General features: G+C 40.2%; 1 protein-coding gene across 1 annotated transcript; it reads right to left on the bottom strand.

Annotated features, from left to right (window-relative positions):
- Positions 1-693: 693 nt before the first annotated feature.
- Positions 694-25,888, bottom strand: NINJ2 (ninjurin 2). Its single transcript, XM_075343620.1, has 4 exons — positions 25,787-25,888; positions 3,314-3,551; positions 2,750-2,933; positions 694-1,425 (listed from the first exon to the last, which is right to left on the bottom strand). The coding sequence occupies exons 1-3, from the start codon at positions 25,817-25,819 to the stop codon at positions 2,767-2,769; spliced, it is 438 nt and encodes a 145-aa protein (XP_075199735.1). The 5' UTR covers positions 25,820-25,888; the 3' UTR covers positions 694-1,425; positions 2,750-2,766.
- Positions 25,889-26,721: the final 833 nt, after the last annotated feature.

Below are 26,721 nucleotides of genomic sequence, written 5' to 3'. Positions count from 1 at the left end.
AGATGTTTACAAGCCGTATAGAAACTTAACTCTATCACCAGCAACATACCAAGGGGAAATGTAGGTATATAAAGACACAGAGGGTGGGGGATAATGATTTGCAGCTGAAAAGAAAAGATCTCCACAGGGTCCTAAATGGGAAAGCGTAAACCCTAATACACAAAACTCCATTCACACCACAGAGGAAAGGATGGAATATCAAGGAGCAGTTTGTGCAGCCGGACACCACAGGATTGTCGGAGCACCGTGACACACCTGTGACAGATGTATTTGTAGCACACTGTGGACGTCTTATTTCTTATGTGATGGTGTGCAGATTATGGGTAACACCGCACCCCGGTTTATTAGAAGGGGCCCGATAGACAGATGGAGACTGTGTATGGGGTGGAGCTGTTTATATTGTCAGGCCGGAGATTATACAACTGATCCTCTGCTTGGGTGTGAAGATATACCGGATTATATCATAAATCAGCTTTCATCTACTCAGTCTGTATAATTAGGCCTCGGCCACCCTGGCACCAAATCCCTCCACGTTACTCCACAGCCCTACAGCAGTAACGAGACGAACCCTGTGGGGTCCTGGAGACAAATTTAAGACGAGGGCTTCTCTGTGGACGACACTGTTGCAAATTGGCAGAAATGTTCACGAATGTGGCATCAACCTCTGGAGCACAAAATCCGTATATGTGCGGAAACGCTCATTAAAACTTTTATTAGGTTCTGCAGGGGCGGGACTTACACCTGGCTCCTCCCCTTACAAAAAATAAGCCGTACATTGTTTTTTGGCGGATTGGCAATGCTGTTGCATACTGCGGCCAAGAGGACTTATAAATAATAGGGTAAAAAGGAATACTCCACAAACAGGGACACCTCAAATAGGGCAATTTAAAGGAGAACACACACAATGTTCTGCAGGGGTGGGACTTACACGTAGCTCCTCCCCTTACAGAAGTAAGCCGTAAATAATGTTTTCTGGCATTTTGGCAAGGCGGTTGTGTACTGCGGCCAAAAGGACTTAAAGTAAGAGGGTAAACAGGAGCACCCCAACATGGAGACACCTCAAATGGGGCAATTTAAAGGAGAACACACACAATTACTACTGTAAAGATGGGAAAACGCGATGGTTAACCCTCCCCACCATCCTCCACAAACCCCTGTGTGTAGTAAGTGTTGCCATAGGCCCCGTCCTCCATAGTCCACAGATTTACAAAGAATTTTTTTTTAAATCTATAATCACACGTATGAGGCGAAACCAGAACAACAGAAAATAAATTAATAAAAGTGCAAAAGTCGTAAACAGAGAAAAAAACAGAAAATAACGACGAATAATAATTATTACTATCCAGAAACAAAGAGCGATAAGAACAAGGAGGAACGTCGAGAAGAACCGAGGACGATCCAGACGTCGGCACCGCGGGGGAGGGACTGCAAGACAGAACGGGAGAGCGAGGTCAGTCTGACACCTGTCCTCATAGACACGGGCTCAGGGAGTATCACATAGAAGGGGCTGAGATACACAGCTCAGCAGACAGTATCACACAGAAGAGGATTAGATACACAGCTCAGCAGACAGTATCACACAGAGGATTAGATACACAGCTCAGCAGACAGTATCACACAGAGGATTAGATACACAGCTCAGCAGACAGTATCACACAGAGGATTAGATACACAGCTCAGCAGACAGTATCACACAGAGGATTAGATACACAGATCAGCAGACAGTATCACATAGGAGAGGATTAGATACACAGCTCAGCAGGCAGTACACACAGGATAGGATTAGATACACGGCTCAGCAGACAGTATCACACAGAGGATTAGATACACAGCTCAGTAGACAGTATCACACAGAAGAGGATTAGATACACGGCTCAGCAGACAGTATCACACAGGAGAGGATTAGATACACAGCTCAGCAAACAGTATCACACAGGATAGGATTAGATACACAGATCAGCAGACAGTATCACACAGGAGAGGATTAGATGCACAGCTCATCAAACAATATCACACAGGAGAGGATTAGATACATGGCTCAGCAGACAGTATCACACAGGAGAGGATTAGATACACAGCTCAGCAAACAATATCACACAGGATAGGATTAGATACATGGCTCAGCAGACAGTATCACAAAGGATAGGATTAGATACACGGCTCAGCAGACAGTATCACACAGGAGAGGATTAGATACACGGCTCAGCAAACAATATCACACAGGAGAGGATTAGATACATGGCTCAGCAGACAGTATCACAAAGGATAGGATTAGATACACGGCTCAGCAGACAGTATCACACAGGGGAAGATTAGATACACGGCTCAGCAGACAGTATCACACAGGGGAGGATTAGATACACGGCTCAGCAGACAGTATCACAAAGGATAGGATTAGATACACGGCTCAGCAAACAGTATCACACAGACAGTATCACACAGGAGAGGATTAGATACACAGCTCAGCAGACAGTATCACACAGGATAGGATTAGATACATGGCTCAGCAGACAGTATCACACAGGAGAGGATTAGATACACAGCTCAGCAGACAGTATCACACAGGAGAAGATTAGATACACAGCTCAGCAGACAGTATCACACAGGAGAAGATTAGATACACAGCTCAGCAGACAGTATCACACAGGAGAGGATTAGATACACAGCTCAGCAGACAGCATCACACGTGGATACATTACTTTGGATACGATAATACAAACAGTAATATAGCTTTGTACCCGGATTTTACCTCCTGGTAAGTCCCACTTAGTGCAGGCCCCGCGGCCCCCGTGATGGGTAAAGACCTGTTTTTTGCACCCCAAATGCGGTGATAAAGATATTGATGAGGACGGTGATGAACACGAGGGCGGTGGCCACATTATTCATCACGTCCAGGCGTGGCTGCTTGGAGACGTCATTCAGGTTCTTGCGAGCTGTAGATAGAAGGGACATGAGGGGTTAAATCTCCAGAAATATCAATTTCTTCAACAATAAAAGCCTGGAAGCAATAACAGCACTGCCACCTGCAGGTTGTGCTGAGGAACTACAAGCAATCAAATAGTGGATCTCTCGCCATCTAGTGGCCATGACCAGTGCTGCAGCTATATATATGTCTGTCTCTGCATGCAGTGGATTGTTCTCTGTTATCATTCATGCTAACCATAGGGCAGGTAATTCATGCTATTGCTCCCAGTTATCAGCCATTTCAGACTGCTGAGCTATAGATAGGGTGACACAAGGCTTCCTTATTCTCATTATGTAGCAAACATGAAGTTTTCTTGTGTGGAGGATTGTTCTCCATGCAGATAATTACCGATGATAATCAGCAGAATCCCAATAACGACCTGCAGCGCCAGAGACAGGGAGATGAGGGTGATGAGCGTGACGTAATAGGTGAAGCTCGGCCCCTGCTCCAGCACCGCCTTCAGCTGCGCAGCATTCGCCATGAACAGCGCCACGTCCAGCATGCTCTCCGCCAGGCTCTTCTTGGTGGCGTAATGGTTAATATTGATGGCAGATCGCACTCCACGGCCGACAGGATTACCAGCCGCCTGCACCAGAAATCAGAGACCACAGACCATTACTATATCAACACAGAGTGCACACAGGGGCGGCATTACATAGAATAATCCTGTACATAGGGGCAGTATTATAGTAGTTATATTCTTGTACATAGGGGCAGTATTATAGTAGATATATTCTTCTAATAGGGGCAGTATTATAGTAGTTATATTCTTGTACATAGGGGCAGTATTATAGCAGTTATATTCTTGTACATAGGAGCAGTATTATAGTAGTTATATTCTTGTACATAGGGAGCAGTATTATAGTAGTTATATTCTTGTACATAGGGAGCAGTATTATAGTAGTTATATTCTTGTACATAGGGAGCAGTATTATAGTAGTTATATTCTTGTACATAGGGGCAGTATTATAGTAGTTATATTCTTGTACATAGGGGCAGTATTATAGTAGTTATATTCTTGTACATAGGGGGCAGTATTATAGTAGTTATATTCCTGTACATAGGGGCAGTATTATAGTAGTTATATTCTTGTACATAGGGAGCAGTATTATAGTAGTTATATTCCTGTACATAGGGGCAGTATTATAGTAGTTATATTCTTGTATATAGGGGCAGTATTATAGTAGTTATATTCTTGTACATAGGGGGCAGTATTATAGTAGTTATATTCCTGTACATAGGGGCAGTATTATAGTTATATTCCTGTACATAGGGGGCAGTATTATAGTAGTTATATTCCTGTACATAGGGGCAGTATTATAGTAGTTATATTCCTGTACATAGGGGGCAGTATTATAGTAGTTATATTCTTGTACATAGGGGCAGTATTATAGTAGTTATATTCTTGTACATAGGGGCAGTATTATAGTAGTTATAGTCTTGTACATAGGGGGCAGTATTATAGTAGTTATATTCTTGTACATAGGGGCAGTATTATAGTAGTTATAGTCTTATACATAGGGGCAGTATTATAGTAGTTATATTCTTGTACATAGGGGCAGTATTATAGTAGTTATATTCTTGTATATAGGGAGCAGTATTATAGTAGTTATATTCTTGTACATAGGGGCAGTATTATAGTAGTTATATTCTTGTACATAGGGGCAGTATTATAGTAGTTATATTCTTGTACATAGGTGCAGTATTATAGTAGTTATAGTCTTATACATAGGGGCAGTATTATAGTAGTTATATTCTTGTATATAGGGAGCAGTATTATAGTAGTTATATTCTTGTACATAGGGGCAGTATTATAGTAGTTATATTCTTGTACATTGGGGCAGTATTATAGTAGTTATATTCTTGTACATAGGGGCAGTATTATAGTAGTTATATTCTTGTACATAGGAGCAGTATTATAGTAGTTATATTCTTGTACATAGGGACAGTATTATAGTAGTTATATTCTTGTACATAGGGACAGTATTATAGTAGTTATATTCTTGTACATAGGGACAGTATTATAGTAGTTATATTCTTGTACATAGGGGCAGTATTATAGTAGTTACAGTGCCTACAAGTAGTCTTCAACCCCCTGCAGATTTATAATATGTACAGTGCCTACAAGTAGTATTCAACCCCCTGCAGATTTATAATATGTACAGTGCCTACAAGTAGTATTCAACCCCCTGCAGATTTAGCAGGTTTGATAAGATGCAAACTTCAAACAAGAGCAGGATTTATTAACAGATGCATAAATCTTACAAACCAACAAGTTATGTTGCTCAGTTAAATTTTAATAAATTTTCAGCATAAAAGTGTGGGTCAATTATTATTCAACCCCTAGGTTTAATATTTTGTGGAATAACCCTTGTTTGCAATTACAGCTAATAATCGTCTTTTATAAGACCTGATCAGGCCGGCACAGGTCTCTGGATTTATCTTGGCCCACTCCTCCATGCAGATCTTCTCCAAGTTATCTAGGTTCTTTGGGTGTCTCATGTGGACTTTAATCTTGAGCTCCTTCCACAAGTTTTCAATTGGGTTAAGGTCAGGAGACTGACTAGGCCACTGCAACACCTTGATTTTTTCCCTCTTGAACCAGGCCTTGGTTTTCTTGGCTGTGTGCTTTGGGTCGTTGTCTTGTTGGAAGATGAAATGACGACCCATCTTAAGATCCTTGATGGAGGAGCGGAGGTTCTTGACCAAAATCTCCAGGTAGGCCGTGCTATCCATCTTCCCATGGATGCGGACCAGATGGCCAGGCCTCTTGGCTGAGAAACAGCCCCACAGCATGATGCTGCCACCATCATGCTTGACTGTAGGGATGGTATTCTTGGGGTCGTATGCAGTGCCATCCAGTCTCCAAACGTCACGTGTGTGGTTGGCACCAAAGATCTTGATCTTGGTCTCATCAGACCAGAGAACCTTGAACCAGTCTGTCTCAGAGTCCTCCAAGTGATCATGAGCAAACTGTAGACGAGCCTTGACATGACGCTTTTAAAGTAAAGGTACCTTACGGGCTCGTCTGGAACGGAGACCATTGCGGTGGAGTACGTTACTTATGGTATTGACTGAAACCAATGCTCCCACTGCCATGAGATCTTCCCGGAGCTCCTTCCTTGTTGTCCTTGGGTTAGCCTTGACTCTTCGGACAAGCCTGGCCTCGGCACGGGAGGAAACTTTCAAAGGCTGTCCAGGCCGTGGAAGGCTAACAGTAGTTCCATAAGCCTTCCACTTCCGGATGATGCTCCCAACAGTGGAGACAGGTAGGCCCAACTCCCTGGAAAGGGTTTTGTACCCCTTGCCAGCCTTGTGACCCTCCACGATCTTGTCTCTGATGGCCTTGGAATGCTCCTTTGTCTTTCCCATGTTGACCAAGTTTGAGTGCTGCTCACAAGTTTGGGGAGGGTCTTAATTAGTCAGAAAAGGCTGGAAAAAGAGATAATTAATCCAAACATGTGAAGCTCATTGTTCTTTGTGCCTGAAATACTTCTTAATACTTTAGGGGAACCAAACAGAATTCTGGTGGTTTGAGGGGTTGAATAATAAATGACCCTCTGAATAAACTTTTCACAATTTAAAAAAAAAAAATAAAAAAAAAAATAACCTTCTTTTTTGCTGCATTTCACACTTCCAGGCTGATCTACAGTCCAAATGTCACAATGCCAAGTTATTCCGAATGTGTAAACCTGCTCAATCTGCAGGGGGTTGAATACTACTTGTAGGCACTGTATATTCTTGTACACAGGAGCAGTATTATAGTAGTTATATTCTTGTACATAGGGGCAGTATTATAGTAGTTATATTCTTGTACATAGGGGGCAGTATTATAGTAGTTATATTCTTGTACATAGGGGGCAGTATTATAGTGGTTATATTCTTGTATATAGGGGCAGTATTATAGTAGTTATATTCTTGTACATAGGGGCAGTATTATAGTAGTTATATTCTTGTACATAGGGGGCAGTATTATAGTGGTTATATTCTTGTATATAGGGGCAGTATTATAGTAGTTATATTCTTATACATAGGGGCAGTATTATAGTAGTTATATTCTTGTACATAGGGGGCAGTATTATAGTAGTTATATTCTTATACATAGGGGCAGTATTATAGTAGTTATATTCTTGTACATAGGAGCAGTATTATAGTAGTTATATTCTTGTACATAGGGGGCAGTATTATAGTAGTTATATTCTTGTACATAGGAGCAGTATTATAGTAGTTATATTCTTGTATATAGAGGCAGTATTATAGTAGTTATATTCTTGTACATAGGGGCAGTATTATAGTAGTTATATTCTTGTACATAGGGGCAGTATTATAGTAGTTATATTCTTATACATAGGGGCAGTATTATAGTAGTTATATTCTTGTACATAGGGGCAGTATTATAGTAGTTATATTCTTGTATATAGAGGCAGTATTATAGTAGTTATATTCTTGTACATAGGGGCAGTATTATAGTGGTTATATTCTTGTATATAGGGGCAGTATTATAGTAGTTATATTCTTATACATAGGGGCAGTATTATAGTAGTTATATTCTTGTACATAGGGGGCAGTATTATAGTAGTTATATTCTTATACATAGGGGCAGTATTATAGTAGTTATATTCTTGTACATAGGAGCAGTATTATAGTAGTTATATTCTTGTACATAGGGGGCAGTATTATAGTAGTTATATTCTTGTACATAGGAGCAGTATTATAGTAGTTATATTCTTGTATATAGAGGCAGTATTATAGTAGTTATATTCTTGTACATAGGGGCAGTATTATAGTAGTTATATTCTTGTACATAGGGGCAGTATTATAGTAGTTATATTCTTATACATAGGGGCAGTATTATAGTAGTTATATTCTTGTACATAGGGGCAGTATTATAGTAGTTATATTCTTGTATATAGAGGCAGTATTATAGTAGTTATATTCTTGTACATAGGGGCAGTATTATAGTAGTTATATTCTTGTACATAGGGGGCAGTATTATAGTAGTTATATTCTTATACATAGGGGCAGTATTATAGTAGTTATATTCTTGTACATAGGAGCAGTATTATAGTAGTTATATTCTTGTACATAGGGGGCAGTATTATAGTAGTTATATTCTTGTACATAGGGGGCAGTATTATAGTGGTTATATTCTTGTATATAGGGGCAGTATTATAGTAGTTATATTCTTGTACATAGGGGCAGTATTATAGTAGTTATATTCTTGTACATAGGGGGCAGTATTATAGTGGTTATATTCTTGTATATAGGGGCAGTATTATAGTAGTTATATTCTTATACATAGGGGCAGTATTATAGTAGTTATATTCTTGTACATAGGGGGCAGTATTATAGTAGTTATATTCTTATACATAGGGGCAGTATTATAGTAGTTATATTCTTGTACATAGGAGCAGTATTATAGTAGTTATATTCTTGTACATAGGGGGCAGTATTATAGTAGTTATATTCTTGTACATAGGGGGCAGTATTATAGTGGTTATATTCTTGTATATAGGGGCAGTATTATAGTAGTTATATTCTTGTACATAGGGGCAGTATTATAGTAGTTATATTCTTGTACATAGGGGGCAGTATTATAGTGCTTATATTCTTGTATATAGGGGCAGTATTATAGTAGTTATATTCTTGTACATAGGGGCAGTATTATAGAAGTTATATTATTATACATAGGGGGCAGTATTATAGTAGTTATATTCTTATACATAGGGGCAGTATTATAGTAGTTATATTCTTGTACATAGGGGGCAGTGTTATAGTAGTTATATTCTTGTACATAGGGGGCAGTATTATAGTAGTTATATTCTTATACATAGGGGCAGTATTATAGTAGTTATATGATTTAGTTATGTGCAGTATATTGCAGTATATAACTGCCATGTCAGTTTCGTTTTCATAATGACATGATTTTGCTTTTGTCATGTAATTTCGCTGATGCGTCACAGCCTCGGTCACCGCCATGTTGCGTCCAGTTTCTTCCGTATGATCAGGTGTTCTCAGCGGATGTGAACTTCAAGGTCAGGAAGTTTCATTGGACCTGATGTGTTACTTCTGTCTTCATGTGACTTGTCCTAGAGTATTAGTAATTAATCACTGCCAGATTGACAAAGTGCCACCAGCAGCCTCCCGACCGCTCCCTGCTGCCCAGACACTGTGTCATAGCTGAGTCACAGAGAGGAGGGTGAGAGGCCAAAATCAGGGACCTCATCATCCCTTACATCATCATATACAGGAAGACAACCGATATACAATACAGCAAAGCAGATTGTATATGATGCATCTATGAGGTCAAATTTAATGACAGGAGTGAAATTCTTAATCATGGTTTGCAAAGTGATACACATACACACACACTGCACAGTACCTGTATTACACTATATATACACTGCACAGTACCTGTATTACACTATATACACTGCACAGTACCACTTCTCCTGTCCTGTATACTGGGTGTAATCCTCAGTTTCTGTATTATTCTGTATATATACACTGCACAGTATCACTTCTCCTGTCCTGTATACTGGGTGTAATCCTCAGTTTCTGTATTATTCTGTATATATACACTGCACAGTATCACTTCTCCTGTCCTGTATACTGGGTGTAATCCTCAGTACCTGTATTATTCTGTATATATACACTGCACAGTACCACGTCTCCTGTCCTGTATACTGGGTGTAATCCTCAGTTTCTGTATTATTCTGTATATATACACTGCACAGTATCACTTCTCCTGTCCTGCATACTGGGTGTAATCCTCAGTATCTGTATTATTCTGTATATATACACTGCACAGTACCACTTCTCCTGTCCTCTATACTGGGTGTAATCCTCAGTATCTGTATTATTCTGTATATATACACTGCACAGTACCACTTCTCCTGTCCTGTATACTGGGTGTAATCCTCAGTATCTGTATTATTCTGTATATATACACTGCACAGTACCACTTCTCCTGTCCTGTATACTGGGTGTAATCCTCAGTTTCTGTATTATTCTGTATATATACACTGCACAGTACCACTTCTCCTGTCCTGTATACTGGGTGTAATCCTCAGTATCTGTATTATTCTGTATATATACACTGCACAGTACCACTTCTCCTGTCCTGTATACTGGGTGTAATCCTCAGTATCTGTATTATTCTGTATATATACACTGCACAGTACCACTTCTCCTGTCCTGTATACTGGGTGTAATCCTCAGTATCTGTATTATTCTGTATATATACACTGCACAGTACCACTTCTCCTGTCCTGTATACTGGGTGTAATCCTCAGTATCTGTATTATTCTGTATATATACACTGCACAGTACCACTTCTCCTGTCCTGTATACTGGGTGTAATCCTCAGTTTCTGTATTATTCTGTATATATACACTGCACAGTACCACTTCTCCTGTCCTGTATACTGGGTGTAATCCTCAGTACCTGTATTATTCTGTATATATACACTGCACAGTACCACTTCTCCTGTCCTGTATACTGGGTGTAATCCTCAGTATCTGTATTATTCTGTATATATACACACTGCACAGTACCACTTCTCCTGTCCTGTATACTGGGTATAATCCTCAGTATCTGTATTATTCTGTATATATACACTGCACAGTACCACTCCTCCTGTCCTGTATACTGGGTGTAATCCTCAGTATCTGTATTATTCTGTATATATACACTGCACAGTACCACTCCTCCTGTCCTGTATACTGGGTGTAATCCTCAGTATCTGTATTATTCTGTATATATACACTGCACAGTACCACTTCTCCTGTCCTGTATACTGGGTGTAATCCTCAGTATCTGTATTATTCTGTATATATACACTGCACAGTACCACTTCTCCTGTCCTGTATACTGGGTGTAATCCTCAGTATCTGTATTATTCTGTATATATACACTGCACAGTACCACGTCTCCTGTCCTGTATACTGGGTGTAATCCTCAGTTTCTGTATTATTCTGTATATATACACTGCACAGTACCACTTCTCCTGTCCTGTATACTGGGTGTAATCCTCAGTATCTGTATTATTCTGTATATATACACACTGCACAGTACCACTTCTCCTGTCCTGTATACTGGGTGTAATCCTCAGTATCTGTATTATCCTGTATATATACACTGCACAGTACCACTCCTCCTGTCCTGTATACTGGGTGTAATCCTCAGTATCTGTATTATCCTGTATATATACACTGCACAGTACCACTTCTCCTGTCCTGTATACTGGGTATAATCCTCAGTATCTGTATTATTCTGTATATATACACTGCACAGTACCACTCCTCCTGTCCTGTATACTGGGTGTAATCCTCAGTATCTGTATTATTCTGTATATATATACTGCACAGTACCACTTCTCCTGTCCTGTATACTGGGTATAATCCTCAGTATCTGTATTATTCTGTATATATACACTGCACAGTACCACTTCTCCTGTCCTGTATACTGGGTGTAATCCTCAGTATCTGTATTATTCTGTATATATACACTGCACAGTACCACTTCTCCTGTCCTGTATACTGGGTGTAATCCTCAGTTTCTGTATTATTCTGTATATATACACTGCACAGTACCACTTCTCCTGTCCTGTATACTGGGTGTAATCCTCAGTATCTGTATTATTCTGTATATATACACACTGCACAGTACCACTTCTCCTGTCCTGTATACTGGGTGTAATCCTCAGTATCTGTATTATCCTGTATATATACACTGCACAGTACCACTCCTCCTGTCCTGTATACTGGGTGTAATCCTCAGTATCTGTATTATCCTGTATATATACACTGCACAGTACCACTTCTCCTGTCCTGTATACTGGGTATAATCCTCAGTATCTGTATTATTCTGTATATATACACTGCACAGTACCACTCCTCCTGTCCTGTATACTGGGTGTAATCCTCAGTATCTGTATTATTCTGTATATATATACTGCACAGTACCACTTCTCCTGTCCTGTATACTGGGTGTAATCCTCAGTATCTGTATTATCCTGTATATATACACTGCACAGTACCACTCCTCCTGTCCTGTATACTGGGTGTAATCCTCAGTATCTGTATTATTCTGTATATATACACTGCACAGTACCACTTCTCCTGTCCTGTATACTGGGTGTAATCCTCAGTATCTGTATTATCCTGTATATATACACTGCACAGTACCACTCCTCCTGTCCTGTATACTGGGTGTAATCCTCAGTATCTGTATTATTCTGTATATATACACTGCACAGTACCACTTCTCCTGTCCTGTATACTGGGTGTAATCCTCAGTATCTGTATTATTCTGTATATATACACTGCACAGTACCACTTCTCCTGTCCTGTATACTGGGTGTAATCCTCAGTATCTGTATTATTCTGTATATATACACTGCACAGTACCACGTCTCCTGTCCTGTATACTGGGTGTAATCCTCAGTTTCTGTATTATTCTGTATATATACACTGCACAGTACCACTTCTCCTGTCCTGTATACTGGGTGTAATCCTCAGTATCTGTATTATTCTGTATATATACACACTGCACAGTACCACTTCTCCTGTCCTGTATACTGGGTGTAATCCTCAGTATCTGTATTATCCTGTATATATACACTGCACAGTACCACTCCTCCTGTCCTGTATACTGGGTGTAATCCTCAGTATCTGTATTATCCTGTATATATACACTGCACAGTACCACTTCTCCTGTCCTGTATACTGGGTATAATCCTCAGTATCTGTATTATTCTGTATATATACACTGCACAGTACCACTCCTCCTGTCCTGTATACTGGGTGTAATCCTCAGTATCTGTATTATTCTGTATATATATACTGCACAGTACCACTTCTCCTGTCCTGTATACTGGGTATAATCCTCAGTATCTGTATTATTCTGTATATATACACTGCACAGTACCACTTCTCCTGTCCTGTATACTGGGTGTAATCCTCAGTATCTGTATTATTCTGTATATATACACTGCACAGTACCACTTCTCCTGTCCTGTATACTGGGTGTAATCCTCAGTTTCTGTATTATTCTGTATATATACACTGCACAGTACCACTTCTCCTGTCCTGTATACTGGGTGTAATCCTCAGTATCTGTATTATTCTGTATATATACACACTGCACAGTACCACTTCTCCTGTCCTGTATACTGGGTGTAATCCTCAGTATCTGTATTATCCTGTATATATACACTGCACAGTACCACTCCTCCTGTCCTGTATACTGGGTGTAATCCTCAGTATCTGTATTATCCTGTATATATACACTGCACAGTACCACTTCTCCTGTCCTGTATACTGGGTATAATCCTCAGTATCTGTATTATTCTGTATATATACACTGCACAGTACCACTCCTCCTGTCCTGTATACTGGGTGTAATCCTCAGTATCTGTATTATTCTGTATATATATACTGCACAGTACCACTTCTCCTGTCCTGTATACTGGGTGTAATCCTCAGTATCTGTATTATCCTGTATATATACACTGCACAGTACCACTCCTCCTGTCCTGTATACTGGGTGTAATCCTCAGTATCTGTATTATTCTGTATATATACACTGCACAGTACCACTTCTCCTGTCCTGTATACTGGGTGTAATCCTCAGTATCTGTATTATCCTGTATATATACACTGCACAGTACCACTCCTCCTGTCCTGTATACTGGGTGTAATCCTCAGTATCTGTATTATTCTGTATATATACACTGCACAGTACCACTTCTCCTGTCCTGTATACTGGGTGTAATCCTCAGTATCTGTATTATCCTGTATATATACACTGCACAGTACCACTTCTCCTGTCCTGTATACTGGGTATAATCCTCAGTATCTGTATTATTCTGTATATATACACTGCACAGTACCACTCCTCCTGTCCTGTATACTGGGTGTAATCCTCAGTATCTGTATTATTCTGTATATATACACTGCACAGTACCACTTCTCCTGTCCTGTATACTGGGTGTAATCCTCAGTATCTGTATTATTCTGTATATATACACTGCACAGTACCACTTCTCCTGTCCTGTATACTGGGTGTAATCCTCAGTATCTGTATTATCCTGTATATATATACTGCACAGTACCACTTCTCCTGTCCTGTATACTGGGTGTAATCCTCAGTATCTGTATTATTCTGTATATATACACTGCACAGTACCACTTCTCCTGTCCTGTATACTGGGTGTAATCCTCAGTATCTGTATTATTCTGTATATATACACTGCACAGTACCACTTCTCCTGTCCTGTATACTGGGTGTAATCCTCAGTATCTGTATTATTCTGTATATATACACTGCACAGTACCACTTCTCCTGTCCTGTATACTGGGTGTAATCCTCAGTATCTGTATTATTCTGTATATATACACTGCACAGTACCACTTCTCCTGTCCTGTATACTGGGTGTAATCCTCAGTATCTGTATTATTCTGTATATATACACTGCACAGTACCACTTCTCCTGTCCTGTATACTGGGTGTAATCCTCAGTATCTGTATTATTCTGTATATATATATACACTGCACAGTACCACTTCTCCTGTCCTGTATACTGGGTGTAATCCTCAGTATCTGTATTATTCTGTATATATATATATACACTGCACAGTACCACTTCTCCTGTCCTGTATACTGGGTGTAATCCTCAGTATCTGTATTATCCTGTATATATACACTGCACAGTACCACTTCTCCTGTCCTGTATACTGGGTGTAATCCTCAGTATCTGTATTATTCTGTATATATACACTGCACAGTACCACTTCTCCTGTCCTGTATACTGGGTGTAACCCTCAGTATCTGTATTATCCTGTATATATACACTGCACAGTACCACTTCTCCTGTCCTGTATACTGGGTGTAATCCTCAGTATCTGTATTATTCTGTATATATACACTGCACAGTACCACTTTCCGTTTCTGGTCTATGTTTTCCTTTTCATTGGTTTGCGTCTCTTGAATATCTTGTATTTTCGATAATACCACATAGTGAGTGGATTTGAAGAATCTCTGTTCTACCAGCAGGTGGCAGTGTTGCCATTCAGAATTAATAATCGTGTTCTCCTCCGCCTCTTCTCTATTCGCTGCTGTCTTTCTCGCCTGTGGATAATTTACCCGATTATTCATGTTTCTTTTGGCCTTTGTCAGTTCATGATTCTGTCACTGGCACATGTCGGCCTATCATGAGTGGTCCTGTGCCAGAGATGAATATATACACAGATCGGACGTCAGCGATCTGTGCAATGCATTATCTAATTCATCTAAATTGGCAAAATGTTCATTGAGATTAAATTAATTGTTCATATTCATAACTCACACTAACGCCTAAAGCCAATGTGCCGAGCACTGTGTGTAGGCAGCAAGTGATCAAAACTCCTGCACAGAGAAGCTACAACATAGAGGCACTGCAGAATCCAGAGAAAATAATGCTATAATACTGCTCCTCTGTACAAGAATATAACTACTATAATACTGCCCCCTATGTACAAGACTATAACTACTATAATACTGCCCCTATGTACAAGAATATAACTACTATAATACTGCCCCCTATATACAAGAATATAACTACTATAATACTGCCCCTATGTACAAGAATATAACTACTATAATACTGCTCCTATGTACAAGAATATAACTACTATAATACTGCCCCTATGTTCAAGAATATAACTACTATAATACTGCCCCCTATATTCAAGAATATAACTACTATAATACTGCCCCCTATGTACAAGAATATAACTACTATAATACTGCCCCTATGTACAAGAATATAACTACTATAATACTGCCCCCTATATACAAGAATATAACTACTATAATACTGTCCCTATGTACAAGAATATAACTACTATAATACTGCCCCTATGTTCAAGAATATAACTACTATAATACTGCCCCTATATACAAGACTAAAACTACTATAATACTGCCCCTATGTAGAAGACTATAACTACTATAATACTGCCCCCTATGTACAAGAATATAACTACTATAATACTACCCCTATGTACAAGAATATAACTACTATAATACTGCCCCCTATGTACAAGAATATAACTACTATAATACTGCTCCTATGTACAAGAATATAACTACTATAATACTGCCGCCTATGTACAAAAATATAACTACTATAATACTGGCCCTATGTACAAGAATATAACTACTATAATACTGCCCCTATGTACAAGAATATAACTGCTATAATACTGGCCCTGTGTACAAGAATATAACTACTATAATACTGGCCCTATGTACAAGAATATAACTACTATAATACTGCCCCTATGTACAAGAATATAACTGCTATAATACTGGCCCTATGTACAAGAATATAACTACTATAATACTGGCCCTATGTACAAGAATATAACTACTATAATACTGCCCCTATGTACAAGAATATAACTGCTATAATACTGCCTCCTATGTACAAGAATATAACTACTATAATACTGCCCCTATGTTCAAGAATATAACTACTATAATACTGCCCCCTATATTCAAGAATATAACTACTATAATACTGCCCCCTATGTACAAGAATATAACTACTATAATACTGCCCCCTATGTACAAGAATATAACTACTATAATACTGCCCCCTATATACAAGAATATAACTACTATAATACTGCCCCTATGTACAAGAATATAACTACTATAATACTGCCCCTATGTTCAAGAATATAACTACTATAATACTGCCCCTATATACAAGACTAAAACTACTATAATACTGCCCCTATGTACAAGACTATAACTACTATAATACTGCCCCCTATGTACAAAAATATAAATACTATAATACTGCCCCTATGTACAAGAATATAACTGCTATAATACTGGCCCTATGTACAAGAATATAACTACTATAATACTGCCCCTATGTACAAGAATATAACTACTATAATACTGGCCCTATGTACAAGAATATAACTACTATAATACTGCCCCTATGTACAAGAATATAACTGCTATAATACTGGCCCTATGTACAAGAATATAACTACTATAATACTGGCCCTATGTACAAGAATATAACTACTATAATACTGCCCCTATGTACAAGAATATAACTACTATAATACTGGCCCTATGTACAAGAATATAACTACTATAATACTGCCCCTATGTACAAGAATATAACTGGTATAATACTGGCCCTATGTACAAGAATATAACTACTATAATACTGCCCCTATGTACAAGAATATAACTACTATAATACTGCCCCTATGTACAAGAATATAACTGCTATAATACTGGCCCTATGTACAAGAATATAACTACTATAATACAGGCCTTATGTACAAGAATATAACTACTATAATACTGCCCCTATGTACAAGAATATAACTGCTATAATACTGCCTCCTATGTACAAGAATATAACTATTATAATACTGCCCCTATGTACAAGAATATAACTACTATAATACTGCCCCCTATGTACAAGAATATAACTACTATAATACTGCCCCTTTGTACAAGAATATAACTACTATAATACTGCCCCCTATGTACAGGAATATAACTACTATAATACTGCTCCTATGTACAAGAATATAAATACTATAATACTGCCCCTATGTACAAGAATATAACTACTATAATACTGCCCCTTTGTACAAGAATATAACTACTATAATACTGCCCCCTATGTACAGGAATATAACTACTATAATACTGTCCCTATGTACAAGAATATAACTGCTATAATACTGCTCCTATGTACAAGAATATAACTACTATAATACTGCCCCTATGTTCAAGAATATAACTACTATAATACTGCCCCCTATATTCAAGAATATAACTACTATAATACTGCCCCCTATGTACAAGAATATAACTACTATAATACTGCCCCCTATGTACAAGAATATAACTACTATAATACTGCCCCCTATATACAAGAATATAACTACTATAATACTGCCCCTATGTACAAGAATATAACTACTATAATACTGCCCCTATGTTCAAGAATATAACTACTATAATACTGCCCCTATATACAAGAATATAACTACTATAATACTGCTCCTATATACAAGACTAAAACTACTATAATACTGCCCCTATCTACAAGACTATAACTACTATAATACTGCCCCCTATGTACAAGAATATAACTACTATAATACTGCCCCCTATGTACAAGAATATAACTACTATAATACTGCTCCTATGTACAAGAATATAACTACTATAATACTGCCCCCTATATACAAGAATATAACTACTATAATACTGCCCCTATGTACAAGAATATAACTACTATAATACTGGCCCTATGTACAAGAATATAACTACTATAATACTGCCCCTATGTACAAGAATATAACTGCTATAATACTGGCCCTATGTACAAGAATATAACTACTATAATACTGCCCCTATGTACAAGAATATAACTGCTATAATACTGGCCCTATGTACAAGAATATAACTACTATAATACTGCCCCCTATATACAAGAATATAACTACTATAATACTGCCCCTATGTACAAGAATATAACTACTATAATACTGCTCCTATGTACAAGAATATAACTACTATAATACTGCCCCTATGTTCAAGAATATAACTACTATAATACTGCCCCCTATATTCAAGAATATAACTACTATAATACTGCCCCCTATGTACAATAATATAACTACTATAATACTGCCCCCTATGTACAAGAATATAACTACTATAATACTGCCCCCTATATACAAGACTATAACTACTATAATACTGCCCCTATGTACAAGAATATAACTACTATAATACTGCCCCTATGTTCAAGAATATAACTACTATAATACTGCCCCTATATACAAGACTAAAATACTATAATACTGCCCCTATGTACAAGACTATAACTACTATAATACTGCCCCCTATGTACAAGAATATAAATACTATAATACTGCCCCTATGTACAAGAATATAACTGCTATAATACTGGCCCTATGTACAAGAATATAACTACTATAATACTGCCCCTATGTACAAGAATATAACTACTATAATACTGGCCCTATGTACAAGAATATAAATACTATAATACTGGCCCTATGTACAAGAATATAAATACTATAATACTGCCCCTATGTACAAGAATATAACTGCTATAATACTGGCCCTATGTACAAGAATATAACTACTATAATACTGCCCCTATGTACAAGAATATAACTACTATAATACTGGCCCTATGTACAAGAATATAACTACTATAATACTGCTCCCTATGTACAAGAATATAACTACTATAATACTGCCCCTATGTACAAGAATATAACTACTATAATACTGGCCCTATGTACAAGAATATAACTACTATAATACTGCCCCTATGTACAAGAATATAACTGCTATAATACTGGCCCTATGTACAAGAATATAACTGCTATAATACTGGCCCTATGTACAAGAATATAACTACTATAATACTGCTCCTATGTACAAGAATATAACTACTATAATACTGCCCCTATGTACAAGAATATGACTACTATAATACTGCCCCTATGTACAAGAATATAACTGCTATAATACTGGCCCTATGTACAAGAATATAACTGCTATAATACTGGCCCTATGTACAAGAATATAACTGCTATAATACTGGCCCTATGTACAAGAATATAACTACTATAATACTGCCCCTATGTACAAGAATATAACTGCTATAATACTGGCCCTATGTACAAGAATATAACTACTATAATACTGCTCCTATGTACAAGAATATAACTACTATAATACTGCCCCTATGTACAAGAATATAACTACTATAATACTGCTCCTATGTACAAGAATATGACTACTATAATACTGCCCCTATGTACAAGAATATAACTGCTATAATACTGGCCCTATGTACAAGAATATAACTGCTATAATACTGGCCCTATGTACAAGAATATAACTGCTATAATACTGGCCCTATGTACAAGAATATAACTACTATAATACTGCCCCTATGTACAAGAATATAACTGCTATAATACTGGCCCTATGTACAAGAATATAACTACTATAATACTGCTCCTATGTACAAGAATATAACTACTATAATACTGCTCCTATGTACAAGAATATGACTACTATAATACTGCCCCTATGTACAAGAATATAACTACTATAATACTGCTCCTATGTACAAGAATATGACTACTATAATACTGCCCCTATGTACAAGAATATAACTGCTATAATACTGGCCCTATGTACAAGAATATAACTACTATAATACTGCTCCTATGTACAAGAATATGACTACTATAATACTGCCCCTATGTACAAGAATATAACTGCTATAATACTGGCCCTATGTACAAGAATATAACTACTATAATACTGCCCCTATGTACAGGAATATAACTACTATAATACTGCTCCTATGTACAAGAATATAACTACTATAATACTGCCCCTATGTACAAGAATATAACTACTATAATACTGCCCCTATGTACAAGAATATAACTACTATAATACTGCCCCCTATGTACAAGAATATAACTACTATAATACTGCCCTTATGTACAAGAATATAACTACTATAATACTGCCCCCTATGTACAAGAATATACTATAATACATTCCTATAACACGGTTATATATCTCTAGGCGGTGCGGAGATTGTGTGTGGGATTTGCGCTGTTTTCTCATTCCTGGGGCGGTTTTTCACCTTTCTCTTCCTTTCTGCCTCTCGTTGCGGTTTGCTGATTGCAGGGGGGGGGGGGGCAGTACGTGGATCGGTCGTACAGAGGTCAATGTTGGGACCAGTAATGACACTGATTTCCCCTGTGTGATCAGACTGGACGGCAGCCAGGATGGGGGAGGGGCGGAGTCATTAATAGAGGACTAATTAGTGTGATATCAGTGATATTAGTCGTGGACCTGTCGCACAGGTACAATCCTCTGTAGTGACTGCGGCGCTTGTAGAGTGATTAGGACACAGGTATGTGGCGGAACAATCCACTAATCAGGGAAGCAAAGAGCAGAAAATACAGCAAGGTCTGCTACACACTGCAAAAATGTGTCACATAGTGCCATACAGTACTCACATAGTGCCATACAGAGCACACATAGCGCCATACAGTGTCACATAGTGCCATACAGTACTCACATAGTGCCATACAGTACTCACATAGTGCCATACAGTACTCACATAGTGCCATACAGACCTCACATAGCGCCATACAGACCTCACATAGCGCCATACAGAGCACACATAGTGCCATACAGTACTCACATAGCGCCATACAGAGCACACATAGCGCCATACAGACCTCACATAGCGCCATACAGAGCACACATAGCGCCATACAGTACTCACATAGTGCCATACAGACCTCACATAGCGCCATACAGAGCACACATAGTGCCATACAGTACTCACATAGCGCCATACAGAGCACACATAGCGCCATACAGACCTCACATAGCGCCATACAGAGCACACATAGCGCCATACAGTACTCACATAGTGCCATACAGTACTCACATAGTGCCATACAGTACTCACATAGTGCCATACAGTACTCACATAGTGCCATACAGTACTCACATAGTGCCATACAGTACTCACATAGTGCCATACAGTACTCACATAGTGCCATACAGTACTCACATAGTGCCATACAGAGCACACATAGTGCCATACAGACCTCACATAGTGCCATACAGTACTCACATAGTGCCATACAGAGCACACATAGCGCCATACAGAGCACACATAGCGCCATACAGACCTCACATAGTGCCATACAGAGCACACATAGTGCCATACAGTACTCACATAGTGCCATACAGCCCTCACATAGTGCCATACAGACCTCACATAGTGCCATACAGAGCACACATAGCGCCATACAGACCTCACATAGTGCCATACAGAGCACACATAGTGCCATACAGTACTCACATAGTGCCATACAGAGCACACATAGTGCCATACAGACCTCACATAGTGCCATACAGACCTCACATAGTGCCATACAGACCTCACATAGCGCCATACAGAGCACACATAGTGCCATACAGTACTCACATAGTGCCATACAGACCTCACATAGCGCCATACAGACCTCACATAGTGCCATACAGTACTCACATAGTGCCATACAGACCTCACATAGCGCCATACAGAGCACACATAGTGCCATACAGTGTCACATAGTGCCATACAGACCTCACATAGTGCCATACAGACCTCACATAGTGCCATACAGACCTCACATAGTGCCATACAGTACTCACATAGCGCCATACAGACCTCACATAGCGCCATACAGAGCACACATAGTGCCATACAGTGTCACATAGTGCCATACAGACCTCACATAGTGCCATACAGACCTCACATAGCGCCATACAGAGCACACATAGTGCCATACAGACCTCACATAGTGCCATACAGTACTCACATAGTGCCATACAGACCTCACATAGTGCCATACAGAGCACACATAGTGCCATACAGTACTCACATAGCGCCATACAGAGCACACATAGTGCCATACAGACCTCACATAGTGCCATACAGTACTCACATAGTGCCATACAGACCTCACATAGTGCCATACAGTACTCACATAGTGCCATACAGTACTCACATAGCGTCATACAGTGTCACATAGTGCCATACAGACCTCACATAATGACATACAGTACTCACATAGTGCTATACAGTGTCACATAGTGCCATACAGACCTCACATAGTGCCATACAGACCTCACATAGTGCCATACAGTGTGACATAATGGCATACAGAGCTCATTTACGTTTATGTTGTGAATTCATTCAGACCTCACATAGTGCCATACAGTACTCACATAGTGCCATACAGACCTCTTATAGCGCCATACAGAGCACACATAGTGCCATACAGTGTCACATAGAGCCATACAGTACTCACATAGTGCCATACAGACCTCACATAGCGCCATACAGAGCACACATAGTGCCATACAGTGTCACATAGAGCCATACAGAGCACACATAGTGCCATACAGTGTCACATAGCACCATACAGACCTCACATAGCGCCATACAGAGCACACATAGTGCCATACAGTGTCACATAGAGCCATACAGTACTCACATAGTGCCATAGAGTGCTCACATAGTGCCATACAGTGTCACATAGAGCCATACAGTACTCACATAGTGCCATAGAGTGCTCACATAGTGCCATACAGTACTCACATAGTGCCATAGAGTGCTCACATAGTGCCATACAGTGTCACATAGTTCCATACAGGGTCACATAATGCCATACTGTGTCACATAATGCCATACAGTCTCAAATAGTGCCATATAGAGCACACATAGTGCCATACAGTACTCACATAGTGCCATACAGTGTCACATAGAGCCATACAGTACTCGCATAGTGCCATAGAGTGCTCACATAGTGCCATACAGTACTCACATAGTGCCATACAGTGCTCACATGGTGCCAGACAGTGTCACATAATGCCATACAGTACTCACATAATGCCATACAGTGTCACATAATGCCATACAGTACTCACATAATGCCATACAGTGTCACCTAGTGCCATACAGTGTCACATAGTGCCATACAGAGCAAACACAGTGCCATACAGTGTCACATAGTGCCATACAGTGTCACATAGTGCCATACAGTGTCACATAGTGCCATACAGAGCACACATACTGCCATACAGTACAGTACTCACATAGTGCCATACAGTGTTTCATAATGCCATACAGTGTCACATAGTGCAATACAGTGTCACATAATGCCATACAGTGTCACATAATGCCATACGGTACTCACATAGTGCCATACAGTCTCACATAGTGCCACACAGTGTCACATAGCGCCATACAGTACTCACATAGTGCCATACAGTACTCACATAGTTCCATACAGTGTCACATAGCGCCATACAGTGACACATAGTGCCATACAGTGTCACATAATGCCATACAGTACTCACATAATGCTATACAGTGTCACAGTGCCATACAGACCTCACATAGTGCCATACAGACCTCACATAGTGCCATACAGTACTCACATAGTGCCATACAGTACTCACATAGTGCCATACAGTACTCACATAGTGCCATACAGTACTCACATAGTACCATACAGACCTCACATAGTGCCATACAGTGCTCACATAGTGCCATACAGTACTCACATAGCGTCATACAGTGTCACATAGTGCCATACAGACCTCACATAATGCCATACAGTACTCACATAGTGCTATACAGTGTCACATAGTGCCATACAGACCTCACATAGTGCCATACAGTGTGACATAATGGCATACAGAGCTCATTTACGTTTATGTTGTGAATTCATACATCCAGGCTGTGCTCCTGTGGCACCATACAGCGCTGACACACACTTCAAGTTACTAAACACTAATGCAGGTAGATATGAAATATCAATATAATGAGGCCATACAGTGTCACATAGTGCCATACAGAGTTCATACATCCCAGCAGCTCTGTTGTAGTGCATACAGTGTCACTGTGGAAATTATCCGAAAATGCCCGACTTTGCTTACGCGTCACGTATGCTACATGTTGTGCGGCCAAACAGTGCCCAGTAAGTGCCATACTGTGCCCAGATTAATAGTTTCCACATTTCCCAAAGAGGTCTTTTGACTCTAGATGTTATTACTTATTGCAGCTCTTGTACTACTATCCCCAAAATGACTATAATGATCCTGGTTTTCCTGCCCAGAGCCACCAGGTGGGCGCCTCGGCCACGGGGGTCCTATAGGTGCAGGAGGGGGGGGGATACGGTTACACAACATCTGCAGAAAATTAGGAATCTCTCGTTTCTAAAATTCCAGGAACGGAGGCTGGGGACCAAAACAAGAAACACACATGATGTGTCCATGCATATACTCCAGTCACATCCAGAGCTGCATTCACAATTCTGCCAGATCCTATCAGCTGTCAGACAGCTCCCCCTACTGGCTCAGAGAAGATGGCACCATACTGTTAGGTCTCCCAGCACGGTGCTGAGTCTAAGGCGCTGCCGGTGGAGATTTTCCTATTAGGCCGGCCCCCGAGGGACCCGAGACTCCTTTTAGAAGGACTCGCTGAGGTGCAGTCATAGGGGGGCAGCGGTGGGAGTTGTACCCAGACTCATAAGGCCTCTTTGTTAAATATGTCCCTTTACATTATGTCCCTGCTTGTTCTGGAGAACTTTTTAAGGACCCCCCACTAACACATATCTGAGGACCCTTGTTTGGGAAACTTTAGGCTAGTCTTTTACTTATTTTTTTTTAAATAGAGGGAGTAAATTTTCTTGACCCGGACCCCTAAAACTTTTTGGGTTCTTGGTTCGTCTCTTACTGTGAATTTGAGGCTTAGTGTGATCTTATCTCTGATGGGCTTTAGGTGGTTTGAGGGTCCCTAGGGCCCTCTCCGGGGGGGGGGGAATCACCTCTTTATCCGTACATGAGAACCTAGGAGAGATCTTGTAGTCCAGATACTTAGGTTTCGCTTCTTCTGGAGGGTCCAGAATGTTGGAGGTCGCAGGGTTTCCTTTTTTTGGATGGATTTAGGGGTCCTCAATCCTTACCTGGCTCTGATCTTGGCTCCGGGTCCTTGGGGGTGACGTTTGGTCCCATCTTTTGACCGCGGGCCTCCCTGATTGGATGAACTTGTTGCTATTATGTAAGTAATGTCTTTCCCAGATCTGAGACATTCTACACCAATGTCCCAAATACCGGGGCCGGGGGGGGGGAAGGAGCGGCCCCCTCTCGTGTACTCACCTCCATGCTGATTCTCTCCCCCTCAGAGCCCATTCTCTGTGCTGTGGTGGATACTTTCTCCTTCGGCTGCTGTGGTGGCTGCAGTCGGAGGCGGGGGGCCGATCTCTGGGCGTGGGCACAGCTGGCCGCACACATGTGCCATTCATCCAGCTGGACTGGGGCGCGATCCACGGAGCAGGAAGAGCACAGATTCCTCATTGTGCGCGCCGCCAGATATTTAACACGTTCTCCGCAGTCGTCAGCCGAGAGCGGAGAGAACACTACAACTCCCAGCAATCCATGACCACAACGAAGGTTGGGAGTTTTAGTTTTGCAGGTGGTACATTGTCATGAGATGGGGGCGCTGAAAGCTGGAGGTGACGCTGGGAGTTGTAGTTGTAGAGCAAATAGTTATACTGGAGCTTTGCAACTACTACTCCAAGCATGCGGCGTGCTTCATTTTGGGGACTGTCCTGTAAGGGGTCCTCGCTCGGATGGTGGTAACTATGAGCCGGACCCTGGAGATGCTAAATATAGTGTCATCAAGAATGTGGCGTCTGTGTGAAAAAGGCTGTGGAGCGCTGCTCTGAAGGATGAGATTCTGCTCTCCCCTTACATGGACACAGGGGAGCTCCACTGTCCATAATGTCCTCAGTAATACATCAGAAAATGCCGCCATATGCCGCAGGCCAACATGGCGCCAGGTCTGGGCTAATGAATGGAGAGCTGGGAGGGGGCTGAGTGGGCGCGGGAAGTCTGGGGCTAGGGGGTGTCCTTAATTGGAAATATTATTGTTGGGGACATTGCAGGGGAACATAGCAAACTTTGGAATGGCCCCCAAGATTCACCCCACCGATCCTCCTCTGGTCTCGCACCGCACCACTCTAGCAACGCTACAACCCAGGGTGGTTCTGGAGCTGGTGCGGGGAGGGTTCTGGAGTCAGTGAGGAGGGGGT

This window comes from Anomaloglossus baeobatrachus, chromosome 4 (assembly GCF_048569485.1).
Source record: "Anomaloglossus baeobatrachus isolate aAnoBae1 chromosome 4, aAnoBae1.hap1, whole genome shotgun sequence".
Taxonomy (NCBI): Eukaryota; Metazoa; Chordata; class Amphibia; order Anura; family Aromobatidae; genus Anomaloglossus; species Anomaloglossus baeobatrachus.
Note: the sequence above shows the minus strand (reverse complement) of the source record. Positions and strands in the feature narration are given on the sequence as shown.

What these genes read in the sequence shown, in the direction of transcription:
- NINJ2 (XM_075343620.1), bottom strand. Translation starts at nt 25,819, where the DNA reads ATGGGCTCTGAGGGGGAGAGAATCAGCATGGAG. An exon ending in GGGAGAGAATCAGCATGGAG is followed by an intron (nt 3,552 to 25,786) that starts GTGAGTACACGA and finishes TTTCTGGTGCAG; the next exon opens with GCGGCTGGTAATCCTGTCGG. An exon ending in GATTCTGCTGATTATCATCG is followed by an intron (nt 2,934 to 3,313) that starts GTAATTATCTGC and finishes TTCTATCTACAG; the next exon opens with CTCGCAAGAACCTGAATGAC.